Source organism: Salvelinus namaycush, chromosome 11 (genome assembly GCF_016432855.1).
Source record: "Salvelinus namaycush isolate Seneca chromosome 11, SaNama_1.0, whole genome shotgun sequence".
Taxonomy (NCBI): domain Eukaryota; kingdom Metazoa; phylum Chordata; class Actinopteri; order Salmoniformes; family Salmonidae; genus Salvelinus; species Salvelinus namaycush.
Window position 1 is genome coordinate 33,403,775 of NC_052317.1, and position 22,500 is coordinate 33,426,274.

A 22,500-nucleotide genomic window follows, 5' to 3' on the forward strand; every position below is an offset into this window, starting at 1 on the left:
TCCAGTCATGAGCTGCCCTCCAGTCATGAGCTGCCCTCCAGTCATGAGCTGCCCTCCAGTCCGGAGCTGCCACTCAGTCCGGAGCTGCCACCCAGTCCGGAGCTGCCACCCAGTCCGGAGCTGCCACCCAGTCCGGAGCTGCCATTAGTACAGAGTTGTCCCTCTGTCCTAAGCTACCTCTCTGTCTGAAGCTACCTCTCTGTCCGGAGCTACCTCTCTGTCCTGAGCTACCTCTCTGTCCTGAGCTACCTCTCTGTCCTGAGCTACCTCTCTGTCCTGAGCTACCTCTCTGTCCTGAGCTGTCTCCTCTATGTAGGAGGGGCCTTAGTGAAGGTTCCTGGACCATGGTCGGGGGCGAGGGTCGCCACTCAAAGGACGCTAAGGAGGGGGACAAAGACAGTGGTGGAGTGGTGTCCTCGTCCACCGCCGGAGCCGCCACCGCGGACAGATGCCCACCCAGACCCTCCCCTTGAGTTGTAGGGGTGCGCCCAGAGTTCGCACCTTGAGGGGGGGGTTCTGTCACGTTCCTGACCTGTTTTCTGTTGTTTGGTATGTGTTTATTGGTCAGGGCGTGAGTTTTGGGTGGGCAGTCTATGTTTTCTGTTTCTATGTTGGTTTTGGGTTGCCTGGTATGGCTCTCAATTAGAGGCAGGTGTTTGACGTTTCCTCTGATTGAGAGTCATATTAAGGTAGGTTGTTCTCACTGTTTGTTTGTGGGTGATTGTCGTCCGTGTCAGTGTTTGTCGCGCCACACGGGACTGTCTCGGTTTATGTAGTCTGTTCCTGTTCGTGAGTTCTGCGTGTATTTTATGTAAGTTCCATGTCCAGGTCTGTCTACTCCGTTTTGTTATTTTGTAAACTCCTTCCAAGTGTTTGTTTTCGTGTTTCATCGTTTGATTTAATAAATCATTATGTATTCACAACCCGCTGCACTTTGGTCAAATCACTACTCCTCCTCTTCGTATGAAGAGGAGGAGGAATGCCGTTACAAAAGGACAGATTTCCACCAGTCTAATGTCTATTGCTCGTGTTTCTTGGCCCAAGCAAGTCCCTTCTTCTTATTGATGTCCTTTAGTAGTGGTTTCTTTGCAGCAATTCGACCACGAAGGCCTGATTCACTCAGTCTTCAACGAACAGTTGATGTTGAGATGTGTCTGTGACTTGAACTCTGTGAAGCATATATTTGGGCTGCAATCTGAGATGCAGTTAACTCTAATGAACTTATCCTCTGCAGCAGAGGTAACTCTGGGTCTTCCTTTCCTGTGGCGATCCTCATGAGAGCCAGTTTCATCATAGCGCTTGATGGTTTTTGCGACTGCACTTGAAGAAACTTCTTGAAGTTCTTGAAATTTTCCGGATCGACTGACCTTCATGTCTTAAAGTAATGATGGACTGTTGTTTCTCTTTGCTTATTTGAGCTGTTCTTGCCATATTATGGACTTGGTCTTTTACCAAATTGGGTTATCTTCTGTATAGCACCCCTACACTGGCTCAAACTGATTGGCTTAAACTTATTAAGAAGGAAAGAAATTCCACAAATCAACTTTTAACAAGGCACAGTTGTTAATTGAAATGCATTCCAGGTGACTACCTCATAAAGCTGGTTGAGAGAATGCCAAGAGTGTGCAAAGCTGTCATCAAGGCAAAGGGTGGCTACTTTGAAGAATCTCAAATCTCAAATATATTTTGATTTGTCTCACTCTTTTTTGGTTACTATATGATTCCATATGTGTTATTTCATAGTTTTGATGTCGTCACTATTATTCTACAATGCAGAAAATAGTAAAAATAAAGAAAAACCCTGGAATGAGTAGGTATATCCAAACTTTGGACTGGTCCTGTATATATAGATATATATATTCCGGAAAAATGGTGAAAGGGTTACCATAAACTTTATAATAAATGTCCTTATATTGTGATATTTCTGTGAAATCAGTCAGGACACCTACTTGTAAAATAATTTTTGAAAATACAAATAAGACAATTATTTTTGTCTGCAGAATAAATTTATTCACAACAACGAATTAAAAACAGAAAATGCATTGGTTTATGGAATTGATACAAATAATGACCTAGCCATTGCTCATAAGAAGTTATACAATTTTCTTGCTCACAATACCCATGGTTATGCATGAGATGTGATACCTGAGATTTACATACTTGGGTGTAAATTTACAACTCTTTGTAGATTGAAACCAAGTAAAAATTGTAAGTTAGTTTAATAGGTTGAAAATAGCAACAAAAAGGAGGACATTTACAGATGGAGAGGGGGGGGGGGGGGGGGGGTCTGCAGAGGATCAGTTTTCTGAGTAGCCCTGAATATTAGTGGGACGGGGTTCTAGGCCCAGGCTGAATAATACAGGCAGTATGGAAAATATAACTATACATAAATGATACGTTTGTATACTAACCATCCAGACAGAGTCAATGACTATAACATTTACTGGCTTTTATGTCCACCTCTTTCTCTTTATTGTACTTCATATCCTCTCTCTTTTTTTTTCTCCCTTTCACTGCCCTCTTTCTCTCTCCCTCTCTTGATTCCCATGGCAACAGCTTCATCAAAACACATACTGATTGGACTGTTCTTCATCATGTCTTTCACTCCCCCCTCATCCACATCTCTCCTCCTCTCCCTCACCCCCCCACTCTGTGCCTCCTTTTTGCCTCTGCCCTCATCTTCCCCATCCTCATTCCACCCTCGTTCTGTCTCGCTGACTTTGTCATCCTCTGGCTTTCCTTCCATCTTTCTCTCCTTATCTTGCTGTCCCAAAGTCCTGTGTACCTTTCCCTTTCCACTGTCTCTGTCTGTCTCTCTCCTCTCCCTCTGGTGCTGCTGTTGTCTGAGGTTCAGTGCAGTTATTCTGCAGTGATGTGGCTTGGGTGGTACCACTGGCACTGATCTTGCTTGATACACTTTAGGGGGTGTTTGTTGTTTAGACACGACCAGCACTCTCCCCACCCCTTTTTCAGACGCCACTTTACTATCCATCGCTTCGTTTTCTCCCTCATATTTTTTTTTGCTGTTTATCTTGATCTCTTTCAGGTCTTCTTCTCTTTCCTCTATTGTTGGTGTCTTTAGTTGCTCTTTCATCTCTCCTTTCTTCTTCTTCTTCTTCTTCTTCTTCTCATCGGTCTCCTGTTGGACCACACGTATACTATCTCCTTCTTCCTCCCTGATTACATCTCCCACTTCCATCTCTTTCTCTCCCTCCTCATATCCCTCTCCCACAACATCCTTTATAAGATCTATATCTCTTTGTCTTCTCTCTAAAACGTGCTGTGCCTCAAGGTTCTGTTTCTCATTATCAATCGACATCTTTTCCACCCTCTTTCCAGCTGCCTCTTCCTCAGTCTCTCTCATGGTATCCACTCCTTCCACCGCTCTCTTCGCCTCTTCTTTTGCACTCATCTCTTCACTTGCCTTACTCTCATCTATCTCTTTCATGATCTCTTTCTGTTGTACTCCAATCATCTCTCCATCTTCTTTGGTTTCTATCACCTCCTCTATAAATGTGCTTCCCTCAGTCTCTCCTTCCCTATCCTTCCTCTCTCCACTTTCCATCATGTCATCCCTCGCTACTATGCTCATCATCTCTTCATAAATTACCTCTTCCTGCTTTGTGTCCTCTTCTCCTACTTCCCTTTCATCACCTGCTATCCTGTCATCCTCTTCTTCAATCATTCCTCCTTGTTCCTTCTCCTCCACTCCCACCCTAACCCCCACATCCTTTTCCTCTGTTTTTTCCAATTCCTTTAATACCTCTCTCTCCTCTCTTTTGCCCATATCTCCCTCGCATGCTGTTTCTTTTCCCTCTAGTTTGTCCAATCCTCCCCCGTTTCTATCATCTCTTTCCTCCATCTCTTCCTCTACCTTCTTCTCCTCTCCATTTTCCTTCTCTCCCACTCTCTCCCTCTTAGCACTTTTTTCAGGATGCTCTTTTACATCCCCAGTGGAATCTCTAGAAACCTCCTCTGATCGCTCATTGACTATGTTCTCTGGCTCTTCAGCACAGGAAACAATATGACAGGCCGTCAGTAAATGCTCTTGTGGATTTTCTGCCTCGGCTTCGTTCACTGTATCACCATTATAACCCTCTAAAATCACACCTTCTTCAGCACATTGACTCTTCAGGACCTCTTCCTCGTCTTTGAGCTTCAGATGAACTCTAGTGGTCTGCAGTGAGGCCTCCTCACAGTCAGTTGATGCGGATGCTGAAGCGTGGCTCCTCTCAATGTCATCTGGAGTTTCCTCTTCCTCCATGATGCTGGTTTCAACCAAGTGACAACTTTCTTCTATGTCAGTGCAGCAAAGTGAAGGTGATCTATGATGACAAGTAACATTTATCCAGTACATTTATCCTGATCTGCTGTTCTTCACTTTGATTCACTTTATAAATAACCCGCCTCTGCTTACCTTTCTGTGCAAGTATTGGTCAGGGTGTCTGCCTGGTCTTTCTCCTGGCTGTCTCGATCCTGTTCTGCATCCTCCTCCTCCACCACTTTCATCGCTTCCAGACTATTCTTTTCTTCAGCTTTGCTATGCCTCAAAACCTCCACTGATTGATGACAGCAGTCAGGGGAATCAATGTCCAAGTGCTCAGGGGGCATTCTGGGCTCAGAACTAGGAATTGGTGCGTCATCAGTTGCACCGTCCAGTGGTTGTGAGGGCACAGGGGCTGGGGACAAACTGTTCTCCAAGTCAGTCTGAGGTCCACTCCATGTCAGTCTGTTGAACACCAAACTAGATGGTAGACTTTTACAGAACATGTCATCATCATCCTCCTCATCTTCTTTGTCGTAATCATCATCACCTTCTTCATCCTCCTCTTCTTCTTCTTCAGAGGAGGAAGACAGAGCAGGCAGGAAGGGCCGGGACATGTAAGGCAGACTCATTGACTTGTTGGCTCGCCCATACTGATCTATGCTTAGAGGCCTGTGTATGGGCGTTTGTGTCTGTATTTGTGTCTGTGCATCTACAGGTGGCCATGTGACAGGGTCTGGTCTGTCATGTGAGAGTCCTGGGGATCTATGCTCCACCTCGTCTTCATACTCATCATCCCCATGATGAGGCTCCACTGAGAACTCTTGGAACATCTGGGAGGAGAGAGGATGGAAAAGAGAGGTTAGGATCATATCTAAATTATTAAACACACAGACACACACAAAGACACAGACAGACACAGACACAGACATAGAATAGACACATACACACCTGGCTGGAGACACTGCTGTCCATAAGGTCCAGGAATCCAAAAGTATCCTGAAAGTCCAGTGGACAGTCCTGGTCTTGTTCATCGTCCTTCTCCATCAGAGGAAATGGCACATCTATGGCAACTACTTCATTTCTGACACCTGACATATCTGGGGCATCCAGGGCAGTCTGCACAGAGCCTTTCATATCTGAGGAGTAAAGGCAGATGTTACAGATTGACACAAATGTCCTATCCAAGCGATTTCACTCCAACCGGTATCTATAAACCTACTACCATGACTATTGTACTTCCCTTATTACGCAATTTATGTTTATTTAAACACATTAATGATTAGACATACCCATGTATTCTCCCTCTTCATCCTCATCGTAGTCATGGTTTTCTGCATCCCCTTCTCCACCCTCACCCTGAACCTGACTCTCTTCAATGCTCTCTTCTGATGGCTTAGATACACAGTCCCCATTCACTTCCTCTTCTCTCTCCTCTTCTCCTCTTCCCTCCTTTTCTTCAACTTTATCTTCCTCTGCCTCACCTCTCCTCTCCCCTGTTACCTCTTCATCTTTTCTCTTGCCTAGGTCAGTCTTATCCTCCCTCATAACTTCTACTCGGATGTGCCTTTCCCCTTCACCTCCCTCCTGTCTGTCACCCTCCCTTCCCTTCTGTCTCTCCCCCTCCCTTCCCTTCCGTCTGTCACCCTCCCCGCCCTCTCCTTTATCTCCACTCTCCTGTCCTCCTCTATGGTTTCCCCTGTCCGCTCCACCCCCCTGCAGCACCCCAAAGGCCAGGCCTGATGTGATGTGAAGGGGTACTGTGACCGAGAAAGGTCCGGAGATGTGGATCCCTGCCCGCCGGTCGGCTTTGCTGGAGAGTCCTGGGGATCTGGATGGGGGTTGCAGAGCCTCAGTGCTGTTGCCCCCACCACAGTGACTGTCCAGTCGACTGTATATGCCCTGTGTTCCTCCGCCCCCGCTCACTACACTCACACTAGCCCCCTGACCCCTCCGGTAGGTCACAGCATACCCGCTGCCCACATCACCACCACTACTGGATGCCCCTCCCTCCGCACCCCCCTGGGTACAGGGAGAGGGCTGAGCCAGGGGGGACATCACAGTGGAAGGGGGTCGTTGTCTGGAACCTGAGAGGTATTGTAAACATTCACATTAGTCTACACAAAACTGTCATAATTGTAAGCCTATAGTACTACTGAACACAGAAAATAAATGATTCCTTAGCCTTACCAGTATGCATTCATTTAATTACTATAAAAACATATTCACCAACATCTATACAATAAGACAAAGACTGGGTAAACAAGTAAGGAGATGCACCTTCATGCGGATAGGGCACAGAGCTCAGGGAATCCATGCTCTTCGCTGGCCTCAAGACAGTTCTCTCTTTTTCTACAGATGGAAGGATGATTGTCAAACTCAAAATAATCATTATTACCATTGCAAAGCCATGCATTGAATTAAAAGATAATAACATCAGTGTGTCACTCACCTTTGGCCGAGTTCTTGTTCCTCCGTCTCGGGTCATGGAGTCTGCCTCCTAAATTGAAGATGGACTTCCACTTCCTGCCCTTAAGAGATCCCTTCCTCCTGAAGTAGAGAATGTTACTTCTGTTACTCGGTCCAGGATCTTTCTGCACCACGTGACCTGGCCATGCAGGAAAAACTATACGCCCTAGTACTAACCTATCTATTACCATTACGAACACTAAGCCTCTTCCAACCTCAACCACTATACTGCTACTATCTTGATGATAAATTGGCATAAACTGGCCATGTTTTTTTGTTGTGTGAATTTGCTTACTTGTCTGTCCCGTCTATGATGGCGTGGTAGGAACGCATGGCAGGGGGACCGTCCCCTGGGCTGATGTTGCCTAACTGGAATGGAATTGCCCGGAAGAAAGGTTCCTCTGGATTGTGTATAGAGGGAGATGGGAGTGACTTCCGGCGCTCCGTAATACCTTTAATAAGGAGGTGAAGAAGAAAGGGAGGAGATATGAGTGCTGTGAGTGAGTATCTATTCTCTAGAGAAAGAGAGAGAGGAAAAGTGATATACCTGAATCAGGAAACAGCTGGGGCACGTGGGTGAGGATGAATTCCACCACGATAGACTGGACCCTCACCTCCATAAAGGCTGCTGTACCGTTAAACCCTGACGCCTCAATGTCCTTTGACCTGCAAACAAACTCAGAGGATTAAACAACGTTGAACAATGCAAACACCCTGTTTTAACTATATCTTCACGTCTTTCTCTCTCATGTACACTACCGTTCAAACGTTTGGGGTCACTTAGAAATGTCCTTGTTTTCCATGAAAACATACAAAATGAAAAATGAATAGGAAATATAGTCAAGACAAGATTATAAATAATAACAAGCTTATAAATTGACAAGATTATAAATAATGATTTTTAATTGAAATAATAATTGTGTCCTTCAAACTTTGCTTTCGTCAAAGAATCCTCCCTTTGCAGCAATTACAGCCTTGCAGACCTTCGGCATTCTAGTTGTCAATTTGTTGAGGTAATCTGAAGAGGTTTCACCCCATGCTTCCTGAAGCACCTCCCACAAGTTGGATTGGCTTGATGGGCACTTCTTACGTACCATACGGTCAAGCTGCTCTTACAGCTCAATAGGGTTGAAATCCGGTGACTGTGCTGGCCACTCCATTATAGACAGAATACCAGCTGACTGCTTCTTCCCTAAATAGTTCTTTCATAGTTTGGAGCTGTGCTTTGGGTCATTGTCCTGTTGTAGGAGGAAATTGGCTCCAATTAAGCGCTGTCCACAGGGTATGGCATGGCGTTGCAAAATGGAGCGATAGCCTTCTTTCTTCAAAGATCCCTTTTACCCTGTACAAATCTCCCACTTTACCACAACCAATGCACCCCCAGAACATCACATTGCCTCCACCATGCTTGACAGATGGCGTCAAGCACTCCTACAGCATCTTTTCATTTTTTCTGCATCTCACGAATGTTCTTCTTTGTGATCCGAACACCTCAAACTTAGATTTGTCTGTCCATAACACTTTTTTCCAATCTTCCTCTGTCCAGTATCTGTGTTCTTTCGCCCATCTTAATCTTTTCTTTTTATTGGCCAGTCTGAGATATGGCTTTTTCTTTGCAACTCTTCCTAGAAGGCCAGCATCCCGGAGTCACCTCTTCACTGTTGACGTTGAGACTGGTGTTTTACGGGTATTAGTTAATGAAGCTGCCAGTTGAGGAATTGTGAGGCATCTGTTTCTCAAACTAGACACTCTAATGTACTTGTCCTCTTGCTCAGTTGTGCACTGGGGCCTACCATTCCTCTTTCTATTCTGGTTAGAGCCAGTTTGCGCTGTTCTGTGAAGGGAGTAGTACACAGCGTTGTACGAGATCTTCAGTTTCTTGGCAATTTCTCGCATGGAATAGCCTTCATTTCTCAGAACAAGAATAGACTGACGAGTTTCAGAAGAAAGGACTTTGTTTCTGGCCATTTTGAGCCTGTAATAGAACCCACAAAATGCTGATGCTTCAGATACTCACCTAGCCTAAAGAAGGCCAGTTTTCCAGTTTTATTGCTTCTTAAATCAGAACAACAGTTTTCAGCTGTGCTAACAAAATTGCAAGGGTTTTCTAATGATCAATTAGCCTTTTAAAATGATAAACTTGGATTAGCTAACACAACGTGCCATTGGAACACAGTAGTGATGGTTGCTAATAATGGGCCTGTTCTCCTATGTAGATATTCCATAAAAAAATCTGCAGTTTCTAGCTACAATAGTCATTTACAACATTAACAATGTCTACACTGTATTTCTGATCAATTTTATGTTATTTTAATGGACAAAAAACATGCTTTCTTTCAAAAACAAGGACATTTCTAAGTGACTCCAAACTTTTGAATGGTAGTGTATATACACACACAAACCCACACACCTGAGAAGGTTCGGAGCCCAAACAATGGCGAGGTTCCGGGAATGCATATTGGTGTGTGAGGAATGAGAAGCCATCTTGACAAGGTGACGCATCAGGAACTCCAGAGTTCTGAGAAACCAGTGGGAGGGAGAAGGGGCAGAAAGAGATGGAAGTGGGATAGTTAATTTCAAAACAGTTTAAAAACATTTGAAACTGTTTGAGAATAACTATGCATGGCTAGAAAAGCAGTGCACAGCCTGAAATATACTAGTAAGTTCAAGAGATATGGTATGAAGCAAAGCAGAATTTACCTCTAGTTATAAACAGACGGTTGCAGGCCATGTAATATATGAAAACATACAGCAGTCATTTACACTTTCTCTATCTATAGTGAAAGAGATAGTTAAATAGTAGAGGTTTACTTGTAATGGGGAGCGGGTAACTCTTTCAGCACATCCTTAATCTTAACCAGCCTCTCCTCCTCCAACTGAATCGCCACAGCTTCCTGATGGGTAAAGAGGTGTGAGGTTGATACAAAAAGGCATATGCCATCTTTATGCTGGGTCCCATTCAGTAGGTATGAAATGGGAGTAAATGTTTTCTAATCTGAATTTAATAAAACAAGAATGATCAAGACAGGTACTCACAGCATATTTGTCATAGAGCTGGTATGTGAGGAGGGGATTGGGTAACTCTCTGAAGTAGGCCTTGCAGACAGAGCTGACACAGTGAATGTCCTGCAGGTACACATCCTTATTGAGATCCGGGGTCCCCTCACTGTCAAACTCACCCCTGTTTGGAGACAAACACAACATTTCACTGCTGTACACAGGCACACAAACGCAAGCACACAAACTCACACACCACACTTACCTTAGTTTCTGTGTGTTGGATGACACCCCAGATAGCCTGTAGATCCCATCTACCACCCCGTGCTCCTCAATGAATTCACTGCAGCTTCGCAGCACCTGGGGAACTGAGAGGGAGACAAGACCATGGTATTCAAGCTAATATTTAACATATTCTAGTCAATTGTCTGGGGAAACTTGGGACTTACTCTCCTGACAGGTAGTGGACAAGTGGTCCAACAGGTCACAGCCAAACACCTTCTCATTGTTCCCTCCTTTTCTCCGGAGTCTCCGCATCTCTTCTTTTCTCCTGCCTCAACCTCCCGCACATCCAGCCCTGTGTGTGTGTGTCTGATATATGTATTTTCTGTATAACTTGGTTAATGGTAACGTGACCATGAGGTGCTCATATACATTTACAATACACTGTTAATATGCAACAATGTGTTTTCTTCATTGCATTCTATTACGTTTTATTGTTCCACTCTGATGTGCAGTGCTATATACTGTGATATAATGAGCTGTGTTTTAAGGCATTGTGCTAGGCCATGCTGTCTTTGTGGCACTCTGCAAAGTAAGAAACCAGCTAAATCATCTTCTCAATATACGTACACCAACACAACACTTAATGTGATCACTTGTGAGCATCGCTCACAATCTACAGCATGCATCAGTCTTCACTTCCCCTTAATGTCTTCTTCACAAAATAAACAGACCACACCCTTTACCCCAATACTCCTAGACTCCCTCTCAGTTCTGTGATTTGGGGAAACTTTAAAGTAAATAACTCCTAGTCTTCCTATGCTAATGGAACACTGACACCCCTAACCCCGGCTCTGGCTGTTCTCCATGACCGATAAAGGCCTTCTCCTCCCTGCCTCTCGCAGCCATTGTGGCCCTCTCACTGCAGCGGAAGTCAATTGAATTGTGTGTCGTTCTGACTGGAGGCCTGTCGAAGAACATGAAGCCTCTGAGCCTGACCCCACCTCTCCATCCCCCTGACCCCTACCATTCCACCCCTAACACACTGTCACTGCTACTCCTCTCAAGTTTTGGGTGACATTGAGGTAAAAACAATAATAAAAAAGCATAATAAAAAGTTGACTGTTCCTACCTTCACTCTGCACCGGCACAACCAAGCAGCAGCAAGCAATGACGCAAGAAACCACTAAACTTCCCCTGTTGACTTCCTGAGTCTCTTTCTCTCTCGCGTTCTCTTTCTGTATATCTCCCCCATTAGCTCTGCCTCTGTTGATTGGCAAATCAATGAACCAGTAAATCATTCAAACTACAAATCCTATCAATCTATTTCTCTTATCTAATGATCTTCTATTCAGATGACCAGTTTTATACAGTAACAGTGGTCAGTTTAGATAATGCAAAATGTTTCAGTATAAACACATATAGCCTATTACTCTGAAACATATTTTATTGCCTCATTTTGAGAAGACATACAGTAACTTAACATTTTAAGGCAGCAGAGTAATTTCCAAACCTAACTGAAAATGAAGTGGAATTGAGTTATTAACATGACCTGATATGAGACTGTCCCTTGTGGCAAGACGTGACATCCCAGATAGTCAGACACTACCTAGACAATACAGACTAAATGGATCCTACATATTATTCATCTAATCGCACAGATTGACTCTTTCCTTAAATACATTTTATTGAAAATAACATGTTTTTTTTTACGATTTTGTAGTACAACATACATTGTTACCAGTTGTAAATTAGTTGTTTAAAATAAAAGTGACGAGCCGGCAACAGTCAAACATCAAAACCAATTAGGAGGAAAAGCTTGTCAAAATGTCTCAAAACAAAGTTCCAGAAAAACTATGTAATTATTAACTATTTGTTCCATCTGTTCTGAGACTACATTAAACTTGTGTGTCGATCCCCAGGGTATGCAGGTGCCACGTATGGAGTTACTGGACTTTCTCCTATGTGAGTTCTCTGATGTGACTTCATACCGGAGCGCTGGGTGAAGCATTTCCCACACTGTGTGCACTTGTAGGGCTTCTCCCCACTGTGGACCACAGCATGTCTGATCAGGTTGCACTGCTTGGTAAAACTCCTGCCACACTGTTCACAGGTGTACGGTTTCTCGCCGGTGTGACTTCGGAGGTGTTCTTTTAGCTGCCAGAAACGCGGGAAGCTCTTCCCACAGAAGGTGCAGCTGAAACGCCTCTCGGTGGTGCTGCCCGACCTCCACTGAGTCCTCATTCTCTTCACCATGTTACAACTACTGCGACTCAGGCTGTATCCAGAGAAGGTGGAGGTGGTGGCCATGTTTGACCCTGTCATGCACTCACTCAATCTCACTGTTGCTTCTGAAGCCCTGTATTGATGCTGTCTTGACTGTAGAGCTAAACTATTTCCTTCTTTACTTGAATTCAGCATCTCACTGCTCTGTCCCTCTGGCATCTGTTGTCTAGTCTCATCAGCCAATGTCCTGACATGTCTTTTCATGTGTTTTTCTGCACTGAACATGTTAGCATGTGGTTTTCCTATTGAAGAGTGAAGTGATGGCCCTACATTATCTGTCATAGTAGGAACAGATGACAGCCCATTATGAGATGGGACCATTGAGATATTCTGAGAGTACTCTTCTGTGGAATGAAAGGAGAAATCTGGGTGGCCATCAGGGTCAGTGTCTCTGCCTGGACCCACAGAGGTCCACAGCTGCCCATCAGACTCATCCATGACAAACTGGTCAGGTCCTGCCACGGTCGTGGTCTGATCCAGCTCCTCCTCTTTCACCATCACTAGGTCTAGTGAGTCCTCGTCCGGCCGGTGCTGCTCTGTGCTGAACACCTCCGTAGATGCGTGCCGGGGTGTTCCTGGTTCCTTTGAACGATCAGAATTGGGGTAATGTTTTACTGAGTCTTCGGAAGATATGTTGGGTTGTGTGATGAAGTCTTCATCCCAGTGCCGTTGCGCAAATGATGGTGGTTTCCCAGGCTTGGAACCAGACTCTAAAGATTTGGGGAAAAACATAAAATAAACATTACAAAAGACCCATAACAGTTGCAAAACATGACTGCTTTAGAACTGACTGTGTCCGTGCACTCTATATACCAGAACATAAAACACCAATGTAATTTGGAACGTGCATACCACCACACCCTCAGTCTTCCATAGACAGACAGAGCAGTACCCCTTATGGTCGTACCCACCCTCTCCAGTGATCCTGAGCTCTTCCTGAGGGTCAGTCTTCCACACATCCTCTGCTGTCTCCTCATCTTTGATCAGTATGGGTTCAGTCTCCACTCTCTGCTCCACATCTATAGGCTGTGACAGGGACTGAGGTTATTACTCTGGACACACACCATATTTAACCCTTTTCATACTCATGAATCACACAAGTGGTAAATTCTCCTGATATTCCAATAACAGAATTGATCCAAGAGGTCTGGTCTCTAATCGTAAAAGGTGATTTATCACACCTGGCACGGAGAGTCCTCTCTGCCTCTCCACTGTGAGTTACTCCTTTCCTTGTTCAAAACAATCTTGCCTGGATATGACAATCTCTCTGTTGACATGGGGTAAAGAACTGGAAAATAATTGTATTCCGTCAAATATTAGGGTTATTCACACATTTGCGATTTTCTTCAGTTGTTCATGCAATCAAATTACTACCTTTTCTCCTATCTCGCCCTCGTGTCTTCTTCAGCTCGATCTCCATCATTTGCCACTTCCGTTTCAGTACATCAATATCTCGCTGGCTTTGGGTCATTTCCAAACGTATAACAGCACAGCTATCATCTACACGTTTGTTTATTTCTGCTACAGCTGCTTTAGCTAATACCTCCATAATCGATACCAACTGCGACTGAAAACTGCAGCTGGCCATCTTGTAAAACCCAAATTACAGATTTGTATTATCTGTTTTAAGTCAATAGTCTACAATTTCCAAGCTAATGTGCAAAAACAATCCATAGACGGCAACAATGTACGAAGTGGGAGATCCGTGCGCAATTTCAATCCCACTTCCGTTCAACTCGTGACGTATTATTTATTACCGTAAATATGAGACTGCAACAGCCCTTCAAAATTGGTAGAATTAGCACTGGCAATCCAGGTATACTGATCAATAATATAGTGGGTGCCAGGCCCAGACGATCCTGCAGGTAAAGAAGCCGGATGTCCTGGGCTGGCATCCTTAAACTCAGTCTGCGGTTGTGAGCCTGGTCAGACGTAATGCTAAATTCTCTAAAACAATGTTGGAGGTGGCTTACGGTAGAGAAATGAACATTCAATTATCTGACAATAGCTCCGTTGGACATTCCTGCAGTCAGCATGACAATTGCATACACCCTCAAAACTTGAGACATCTGTCACATTGTGTTATGTGACAAAACTGGACATTTTAGAGTGGCCTTTTATTGTCCCCAGCACAAGGTGCACCTGTGTAATGATCATGATGTTTAATCATCTTCTTGATATGCTACACCTGTCAGGTGGATGGATTAACTTGGCAAAGGAGAAATGGAAACTAACAGGGATGTAAACAAATTTGTGCCCAAAATTTGAGAAAAATAAGCTTTTTGTGCATATGGAACATTTCAAATAAAATGTTATTTGTCACATACACATGGTTAGCAGATGTTAATGCGAGTGTAGCGGGATCTTTTATTTCAGCTCATGAAACATGGGACTAACACTCTACACGTTGTGCTTATATTTTTGTTCAGTATACAGTTGAAGTTGGAAGTTTACAGACACTTAGGTTGGAGTCATTAGAACTCGTTTTTCAACCACTCCACAAATTTCTTGTTAACAAACTATAGTTTTGGCAAGTTGGTAAGGACATCTACTTTGTGTATGACACAAGTCATTTTTCAAACAATTGTTTACATACAGATTATTTCACTTATCACAATTCCAGTGGGTCAGAAGTTTACATACACTAAGTTGACTGTGCCTTTAAACAGCTTGGAAAATTCCAGAAAATGATGAATGATGTCATGGCTTTAGAAGCTTCTGATAGGCTAATTGACATCATTTGAGTCAATTGGAGGTGTACCTGTGGATGTTTTTCAAGGCCTACCTTCAAACTCAGTGCTTCTTTGCTTGACATCATGGGTAAATCATAAGAAATCAGCCAAGACCTCAGAAAAAAATGGTAGACCTCCACAAGCCGGGTTTGTCCTTGGTAGCAATTTCCAAACGCCTGAAGGTACCACGTTCATCTGTACAAACAATTGTACGCAAGTATAAACACCATGGGACCACGCAGCCATCATACTGCTCTGGCAGGAGTCTCGTTCTGTCTCCTAGAGATGAACGTACTTTGGTGCGAAAAGTGCAAATCAATCCCAGAACAACAGCAAAGGACCTTGTGAAGATGCTGGAGGAAACAGGTACAAAAGTATCTATATCCACAGTAAAACGAGTCCTGTATCGACATAACCTGAAAGGCCGCTCAGCAAGGAAGAAGCCACTGCTACAAAACCGCCATTAAAGAAAGCCAGACTATGGTTTGCTACTGCACATGGGGACAAAGATCGTACTTTCTGGAGAAATATCCTCTGGTCTGATGAAACAAAAATAGAACTGTTTGGCCATAATGACCATCGTTATGTTTGGAGGAAAAAGGGGGAGGCTTGCAAGCCGAAGAATACCATCCCAACTGTGAAGGACGGGGGTGGCAGCATCATGTTGTGGGGGTGCTTTGCTGCAGGGGGGACTGGTGCACTTCACAAAATAGATGGCATCATGAGGATGGAACATTATGTGGATTTATTGAAGCAACATCTCAAGACATCAGTCAGGAAGTTAAAGCTTGGTCGCAAATGGGTCTTCCAAATGGACAATGACCCCAAGCATACTTCCAAAGTTGTGGCAAAATGGCTTAAGGACAGCAAAGTCAAGGTATTGGAGTGCCCATCACAAAGCCCTGACCTCAATCCCATAGAAAATTTGTGGGCAGAACTCTAAAAGCGTGCGCGAGCAAGGAGGCCTACAAACCTGACTCAGTTACACCAGCTCTGTCAGGAGGAATGGGCCAAAATTCACCCAACTTATTGTGGGAAGCTTGTAGAAGGCTACCCGAAACGTTTGACCCAAGTTAAACAATTTAAAGGCAATGCTACCTGTAGTATCTGGGATCTACATCTGTTTATATTAGTTACTATGCTGTTACTAAGCGGTGATGTATTACGACAGTGTTACGTTACTACACCTAATAGGAAATGCACATGCGCACTAGTGTGCCCGGGAACTGTAGAGCACGACTAAACGAAAACTAACTGTACTCCCGTCTCCTGCCTGGTCATTTCTCCACAACACAAATATTACACTACCAAATACTAATTGAGTGTATGTACACTTCTGACCCACTGGGAATGTGATGAAAGAAATTAAAGCTGAAATAAATCATTCTCTCTACTATTATTCTGACATTTCACATTTCACATTTCCCCCTTCTGATAACCAGGTGGCGAATCGCATCTCTGCATGTCTGGCAGACATATCAGTGTGGATGACGGATCACCACCTCAAGCTGAACCTCGGCAAGACGGAGCTGCTCTTCCTCCCGGGGAAGGACTGCCCGTTCCATGATCTCGCCATCACGGTTGACAACTCCATTGTGTCCTCCTCCCAGAGTGCTAAGAACCTTGGCGTGATCCTGGACAACACGCTGTCGTTCTCAACTAACATCAAGGCGGTGACCCGTTCCTGTAGGTTCATGCTCTACAACATTCGCAGAGTACGACCCTGCCTCACACAGGAAGCGGCGCAGGTCCTAATCCAGGCACTTGTCATCTCCCGTCTGGACTACTGCAACTCGCTGTTGGCTGGGCTCCCTGCCTGTGCCATTAAACCCCTACAACTCATCCAGAACGCCGCAGCCCGTCTGGTGTTCAACCTTCCCAAGTTCTCTCACGTCACCCCGCTCCTCCGCTCTCTCCACTGGCTTCCAGTTGAAGCTCGCATCCGCTACAAGACCATGGTGCTTGCCTACGGAGCTGTGAGGGGAACGGCACCTCCGTACCTTCAGGCTCTGATCAGGCCCTACACCCAAACAAGGGCACTGCGCTCATCCACCTCTGGCCTGCTCGCCTCCCTACCTCTGAGGAAGTACAGCTCCCGCTCAGCCCAGTCAAAACTGTTCGCTGCTCTGGCACCCCAATGGTGGAACAAACTCCCCCACGACGCCAGGTCAGCGGAGTCAATCACCACCTTCCGGAAACAACTGAAACACCACCTCTTTAAGGAATACCTAGGATAGGATAAAGTAATCCTTCTAACCCCCCCCTCCCCCTTAAAAGAGTTAGATGCACTATTGTAAAGTGGTTGTTCCACTGGATATCATAAGGTGAATGCACCAACTTGTAAGTCGCTCTGGATAAGAGCGTCTGCTAAATGACTTAAATGTAAATGTAAATGTAAAATAAAGTGGTGATCCTAACTGACCTAAAACAGGGAATTTTTACTAGGATTAAATGTCAGCAATTGTGAAAAACTGAGTTTAAATGTATTTGGCTAAGGTGTATGTAAACTTCCGACTTCAAATGTATATACCAGGTATATTATTGTCTGCATGTAGGGTAGCCCATTCATAGACCTAACTAGCTACTTTTAGTCGCCCATTGACAATAGTATCTTCTTCCTGGGGGACTTTTGTTAAGCTCCCCAACGCTCGGTCTGAACGTTAACACGCATCTCTTGTGGAGCGGTTTTGGAAACATAAGAAACGTATCTTCCATATGAGCGAGAAATACTTTTCCAAAAACAAAAGGTTAAATTACAACACACCTTTAAAGCACTACGGTTAGTGTTTCTACACGACCATATCGCCATGTTATAGCGCTTTTTACAGAAGACAGACTGAAGACAGTGGCGAGCACTTGTGCTAATTAGCCATCTATCGTGCTCCTGTGTGTAAACGTAACTGGGGAGGAATTGTAGTTCGTTGGCTGGAGGCACACACAGCATATGGATCTGTATAATCTTCTACAGTAACTGGTTGTTTTTTATTTGAAAGATTAATTCTCGCTGATATTAAAGATGAGGTCCATATGTTCCAAAAACCGTTTAGCAAGTGATGATTATTGATGTTCCTAAACGTTAAAACACAGAGTCGGAATTGTAGTTCACAAGGAGCCAGTCATGGACGAAGCTAACCGCTGAAAACCCTACGGAGAGCTACATGTAGAGTAACCATATCTATTGATTAAAGAAATTAGTTTTATGATCTAAAAGAATTCAGATCTTAAAACTCCTTGTCTTTTTCAATAGCTTTGGCTACATGTAGGCGAAAAGACTGTAATGCAATGGCTCACATGGTTGTTAATGCATTAAAAGGCTATAGATGCATAATGCACGACACAGTGGTGAAATGTAAAATACTAAAACACTTTCTTCAACCATTCATAAAAACTAATGGTTTATACATCATCAAATATTGTCATCTCCATTCTCATCCACACAACCTAATGAAACCGGTCTGAAGATGTGGTATGGTATTTATTCAAGGAAAGGGGATATATCTTGTTTGACACATAGCTAGGGAACAAGGACGATGAAACTGGTTTCATGTAAACTTCAAATAAACTTAATTTCATTATATATTTCCAATAACTATTGTATACTACATGTGTTATAGCTAATTAACATCCAGAGGTTCTCCTCAAGGTTTTTAAGGCACATACACTCCCCTACGTATTTATTTGGACAGTGAAGTAAATATATTTCATTTGGCTCTATAATCCAGCATTTTGGATTTGAGATCAAATGTCTGAGGCGACATTACAGAATGTCACCCTTTACTTTGAGGGTATTTTTATACATTTGTCTTACATTTTAGAAATGAATGCACTTCATGCATCTACCTCCCCATTTGAAGGTGTCATTAGTATTAGTATTAAATGTAGTCAAAAGTTTAGTATTTGGTCCCATATTCCTAGCATGCAATGACTACATCAAGCTCATGACTATAAACTTGCTGGATGCATTTGTAGTTTGTTTTAGTTGTGTTTCAGATAATGTTGTGCCCAATAGAAATTAATGGTAAATAATATATTGTGTCATTTTGGAGTCACTTTTATTGTAAATAAGAATAGAATATGAACACTTCTACATTAATGTGGCGGCTACCATGATTACAGATAATCATGAATGAATTTGTGAATAACAAGTGAGAAAGTGACAGATGCGCAAAGATCATGCCCCCAGAACATGCTAACCTCACACCATTACCAATAACATGGGAGGTTAGCATTTTTGGGGGGGCATGATATTTATCTCTAACTTTCTCACTCATCATTATTCAAGATTAATTTATGATTATCCGTAGTCATGGTAGGGTTTACAATGTAGAAGGGTTCAGAAACAAATCCTATACTTATTTACAATAAAAGTGACTCCAAAATGACACACCATAATCCAGAACACAACCAAAACTAACTGCAAATGCATTCAACAAGTTTGTAGAGTCACAAGCTTGATGTAGTCATTGCGTGCCAAGAATATGGGGCGAAATACTAAACTTCTGACACATTTTTATACACTAAGTGAAATTGTCCAAATACTTATGCCACCTTCAAATGGGGGGACTAGATACATAAAGTGCTTTAATTTCTAAACGGTAAAACAGATGTATGAAAATACCCTCAAATAAAAGGTGACCTTCTGTACTGTCGCCTCATATAAAACATTTGATCTCAAATCCAAAATCCTGGAGTATAGAGCCAAATTAAAAGTTGTAGCTTCACTGTCCAAATAAATACATAGCGGAGTGTATCAGTAGAGGTACTAGATACAAAAAGAAAGCACATCAGATAGTGTAGAAGAAGATAGCGAGTATGGTTGATTGATCTACATTTTCACATTGAAAGTGTTTCCGAAGCATAATGCAATTATGTTCCTATTTGTTCCATCTGTTCTGAGACTACATTAAACTTGTGTGTCGATCCCCTGGGTATGCGGGTACCACGTATTGAGATACTGGACTCTCTCCTATGTGAGTTCTCTGATGTGACTTCATGCTGGAGCGCTGAGTGAAGCATTTCCCACACTGTGTGCACTTGTAGGGCTTCTCCCCGCTGTGGACCACAGCATGTCTGATCAGGTTGCACTGCTTGGTGAAACTCCTGCCACACTGTTCACAGGTGTACGGTTTCTCTCCGGTGTGACTCCGGAGGTGTTCTTTGAGCTGCCAGAAAGTTGGGAAGCTCTTCCCACAGAAGGTGCAGCTGAAACGCCTCTCGGTGGTGCCGCCCGACCTCCACTGAGTCCTCATTCTCTTCACCATGTTAAAACTACTGTGACTCAGGCTGTATCCAGAGAAGGTGGAGGTGGTGGCCATGTTTGACCCTGTCATGCACTCACTCAATCTCACTGTTGCTTCTGAAGCCCTGTATTGATGCTGCCTTGGCTGTAGAGCTAAACGATTTCCTTCATTATTTGAGTTCAGTATCTCACTGCTCTGTTCGTCTGGCATCTGTTGTCTAGTCTCATTAGCCAATGTCCTGACATGTCTTTTCCTATGTGCTGCTGCACTGAACATGTTAGCATGTGGTTTCCACATAGAAGAGTGAAGCGATGGCCCTACATCATCTGTCATAGTAGGAACAGATGACAGCCCACTATGAGATGGGAAAATTGAGATATTCTGAGAGTACTCTTCTGTGGAATGAAAGGAGAAATCTGGGTGACCATCAGGGTCAGTGTCTCTGCCTGGATCCACAGAGGTCCACAGCTGCCCATCAGACTGATCCATGACAAACTGGTCAGGTCCTGCCAGGGTTGTGGTCTGATCCAGCTCCTCCTCTTTCACCATCACTAGGTCTAGTGAGTCCTTGTCTGGCCGGTGCTGCTCTGTGCTGAACACCTCCGTAGATGCGAGCCGGGGTGTTCCTGGTTCCTCTGGACGATCAGAATTTGGGTAATGTTTTACTGAGTCTTTGGGAGATATATTGGGTTGTGTGATGAAGTCCTCATCACAGTGCCGTTGCTCAAAGGATGGTGATTTCCCAGGCTTGGAACCAGACTCTAAAGATTTGGGGATCAACATAAAATAAACATTACAAAAGACCCTTAACAGTTGCAAAACATGACAGCTTTAGAACTGACTGTGTGTCCGTGAGCTACATATGCCAGAACATAAAACACCCAACACCAATTTGGAATGTGCATACCACCACACCCACACAGTCTTCCATAGACAGACAGAGCAGTACCCCTTATGGTCGTACCCACCCTCTCCAGTGATCCTGAGCTCTTCCTGAGGGTCAGTCTTCCACATATCCTCTGCTGTCTCCTCATCTTTGATCAGTATGGGTTCAGTATCCACTCTCTGCTCCACATCTGAAGGCTGTAACAGGGACTGAGGTTATTACTCAGGACACACACCATATCTAACCCTTTTCATACTCATGAATCACACAAAAGCAGTAAATTCTCCTGATAATCCAATAACATAATTGATCCAAGATGTCAGGTCTCTGTAATTGTAAAAGGTGATGTATCACACATGGGGTTGAGAGTCCCCTTCAACAGCCATCTTGCTGTCTCTCCACTGTGAGGTACTCCTCTGCTTGTTCAAAACAATCTTGACTGGATATGAAGATCTCTCTGATGCCACGGGGTAAAAACCTAGAAAATAATTATATTCGGTCAAATATTAAGGCTATTCACACATTTGGGTTTTGCATATTCAATCAATTTACCATGAATAATAACACAACTACCTTTTCGTCTGCGCGTCTTCTTCAGCTCGCTGTCCATCATTTGACACTTCCTTTTCAGTACATCAATATCTCGCTGGCTTTGGGTCATTTCCAAACGTATAACAGCACAGCTATCATCTACACGTTTGTTTATTTCTGCTGCTTTAGCCAATACTTCCATAATGGATACAAACTGCTCCTGAAAATTGCAGCTGGCCATCCTGTCCAGCCCAGTATTTATTCGCCGTGATTAAGTAAATATGTTTAAACAATTTTGTTAGCCAATGAGCAATAAATAATCAGTATATTTCCAGTTCTCACACTATGGCAAATGTTGATATTGGACCAATTCGACATTTGTAAGGAGATCTATTTAGGCAAACGATGTCGATAAATGCCAACCATGTTTCAAATCGGAGATGCGTGCGCAATCGCGCTTCCGTTCTGCTTCTTCATCACCATCTTCGGTGTTTAAGCGCGGTTCGTATCCAATATGTTGTATTACCGCCCCCAAATGGACTACAATATAAATATATTATACATTGTGATACAAAATTGGATAAGGGGAAAAGGAAAAAAAAACCAATTATATATAACATTTTAAAAAACACCCATCCAACTAATCCTACACTCATTAAAAACCACCTACCCCATTCCACTATTTTGACCCTATCTGCTCCTGCACCATGCCAGCGGCCTGGGAGGACAGGGCACCACCACTCAACACACCTTGTAAGTCTTCTGAAGTCAAATCTCATATACCCAAATACTTCTCTGCAGCTGCCACAACAACATCTATTTTCTGTGATTTACGTTCTATTTATGCAGTTGATAACCATTGCTATGAACGCT

General features: G+C 43.6%; 4 protein-coding genes across 4 annotated transcripts; all 4 read right to left on the bottom strand.

Annotated features, from left to right (window-relative positions):
* Positions 1 to 1,993: 1,993 nt before the first annotated feature.
* Positions 1,994 to 5,836, bottom strand: LOC120056050 (probable serine/threonine-protein kinase kinX). Its single transcript, XM_039004194.1, has 4 exons — positions 5,557 to 5,836; positions 5,216 to 5,403; positions 4,418 to 5,097; positions 1,994 to 4,325 (listed from the first exon to the last, which is right to left on the bottom strand). Exons 1-4 carry the CDS (start codon positions 5,810 to 5,812, stop codon positions 2,471 to 2,473), a joined length of 2,979 nt encoding a protein of 992 aa, XP_038860122.1. The 5' UTR covers positions 5,813 to 5,836; the 3' UTR covers positions 1,994 to 2,470.
* On the bottom strand, positions 5,818 to 10,627 carry LOC120055365 (rho GTPase-activating protein 30-like). The gene is made up of 11 exons (XM_039003232.1): positions 10,180 to 10,627; positions 9,996 to 10,098; positions 9,770 to 9,914; positions 9,545 to 9,627; positions 9,144 to 9,251; positions 7,281 to 7,399; positions 7,029 to 7,185; positions 6,717 to 6,814; positions 6,545 to 6,616; positions 5,911 to 6,351; positions 5,818 to 5,831 (listed from the first exon to the last, which is right to left on the bottom strand). Exons 1-11 carry the CDS (start codon positions 10,265 to 10,267, stop codon positions 5,818 to 5,820), a joined length of 1,428 nt encoding a protein of 475 aa, XP_038859160.1. The 5' UTR covers positions 10,268 to 10,627.
* An 816-nt stretch (positions 10,628 to 11,443) lies between these two features.
* Positions 11,444 to 13,878, bottom strand: LOC120056059 (zinc finger and SCAN domain-containing protein 2-like). Its single transcript, XM_039004204.1, has 4 exons — positions 13,613 to 13,878; positions 13,420 to 13,526; positions 13,150 to 13,264; positions 11,444 to 12,948 (listed from the first exon to the last, which is right to left on the bottom strand). The coding sequence occupies exons 1-4, from the start codon at positions 13,824 to 13,826 to the stop codon at positions 11,846 to 11,848; spliced, it is 1,539 nt and encodes a 512-aa protein (XP_038860132.1). The 5' UTR covers positions 13,827 to 13,878; the 3' UTR covers positions 11,444 to 11,845.
* Positions 13,879 to 19,622: 5,744 nt separating this feature from the next.
* LOC120056058 (oocyte zinc finger protein XlCOF8.4-like) lies at positions 19,623 to 22,068 on the bottom strand. The gene is made up of 4 exons (XM_039004203.1): positions 21,670 to 22,068; positions 21,453 to 21,574; positions 21,179 to 21,293; positions 19,623 to 20,971 (listed from the first exon to the last, which is right to left on the bottom strand). The coding sequence occupies exons 1-4, from the start codon at positions 21,866 to 21,868 to the stop codon at positions 19,869 to 19,871; spliced, it is 1,539 nt and encodes a 512-aa protein (XP_038860131.1). The 5' UTR covers positions 21,869 to 22,068; the 3' UTR covers positions 19,623 to 19,868.
* Between the last annotated feature and the right edge of the window lie 432 nt (positions 22,069 to 22,500).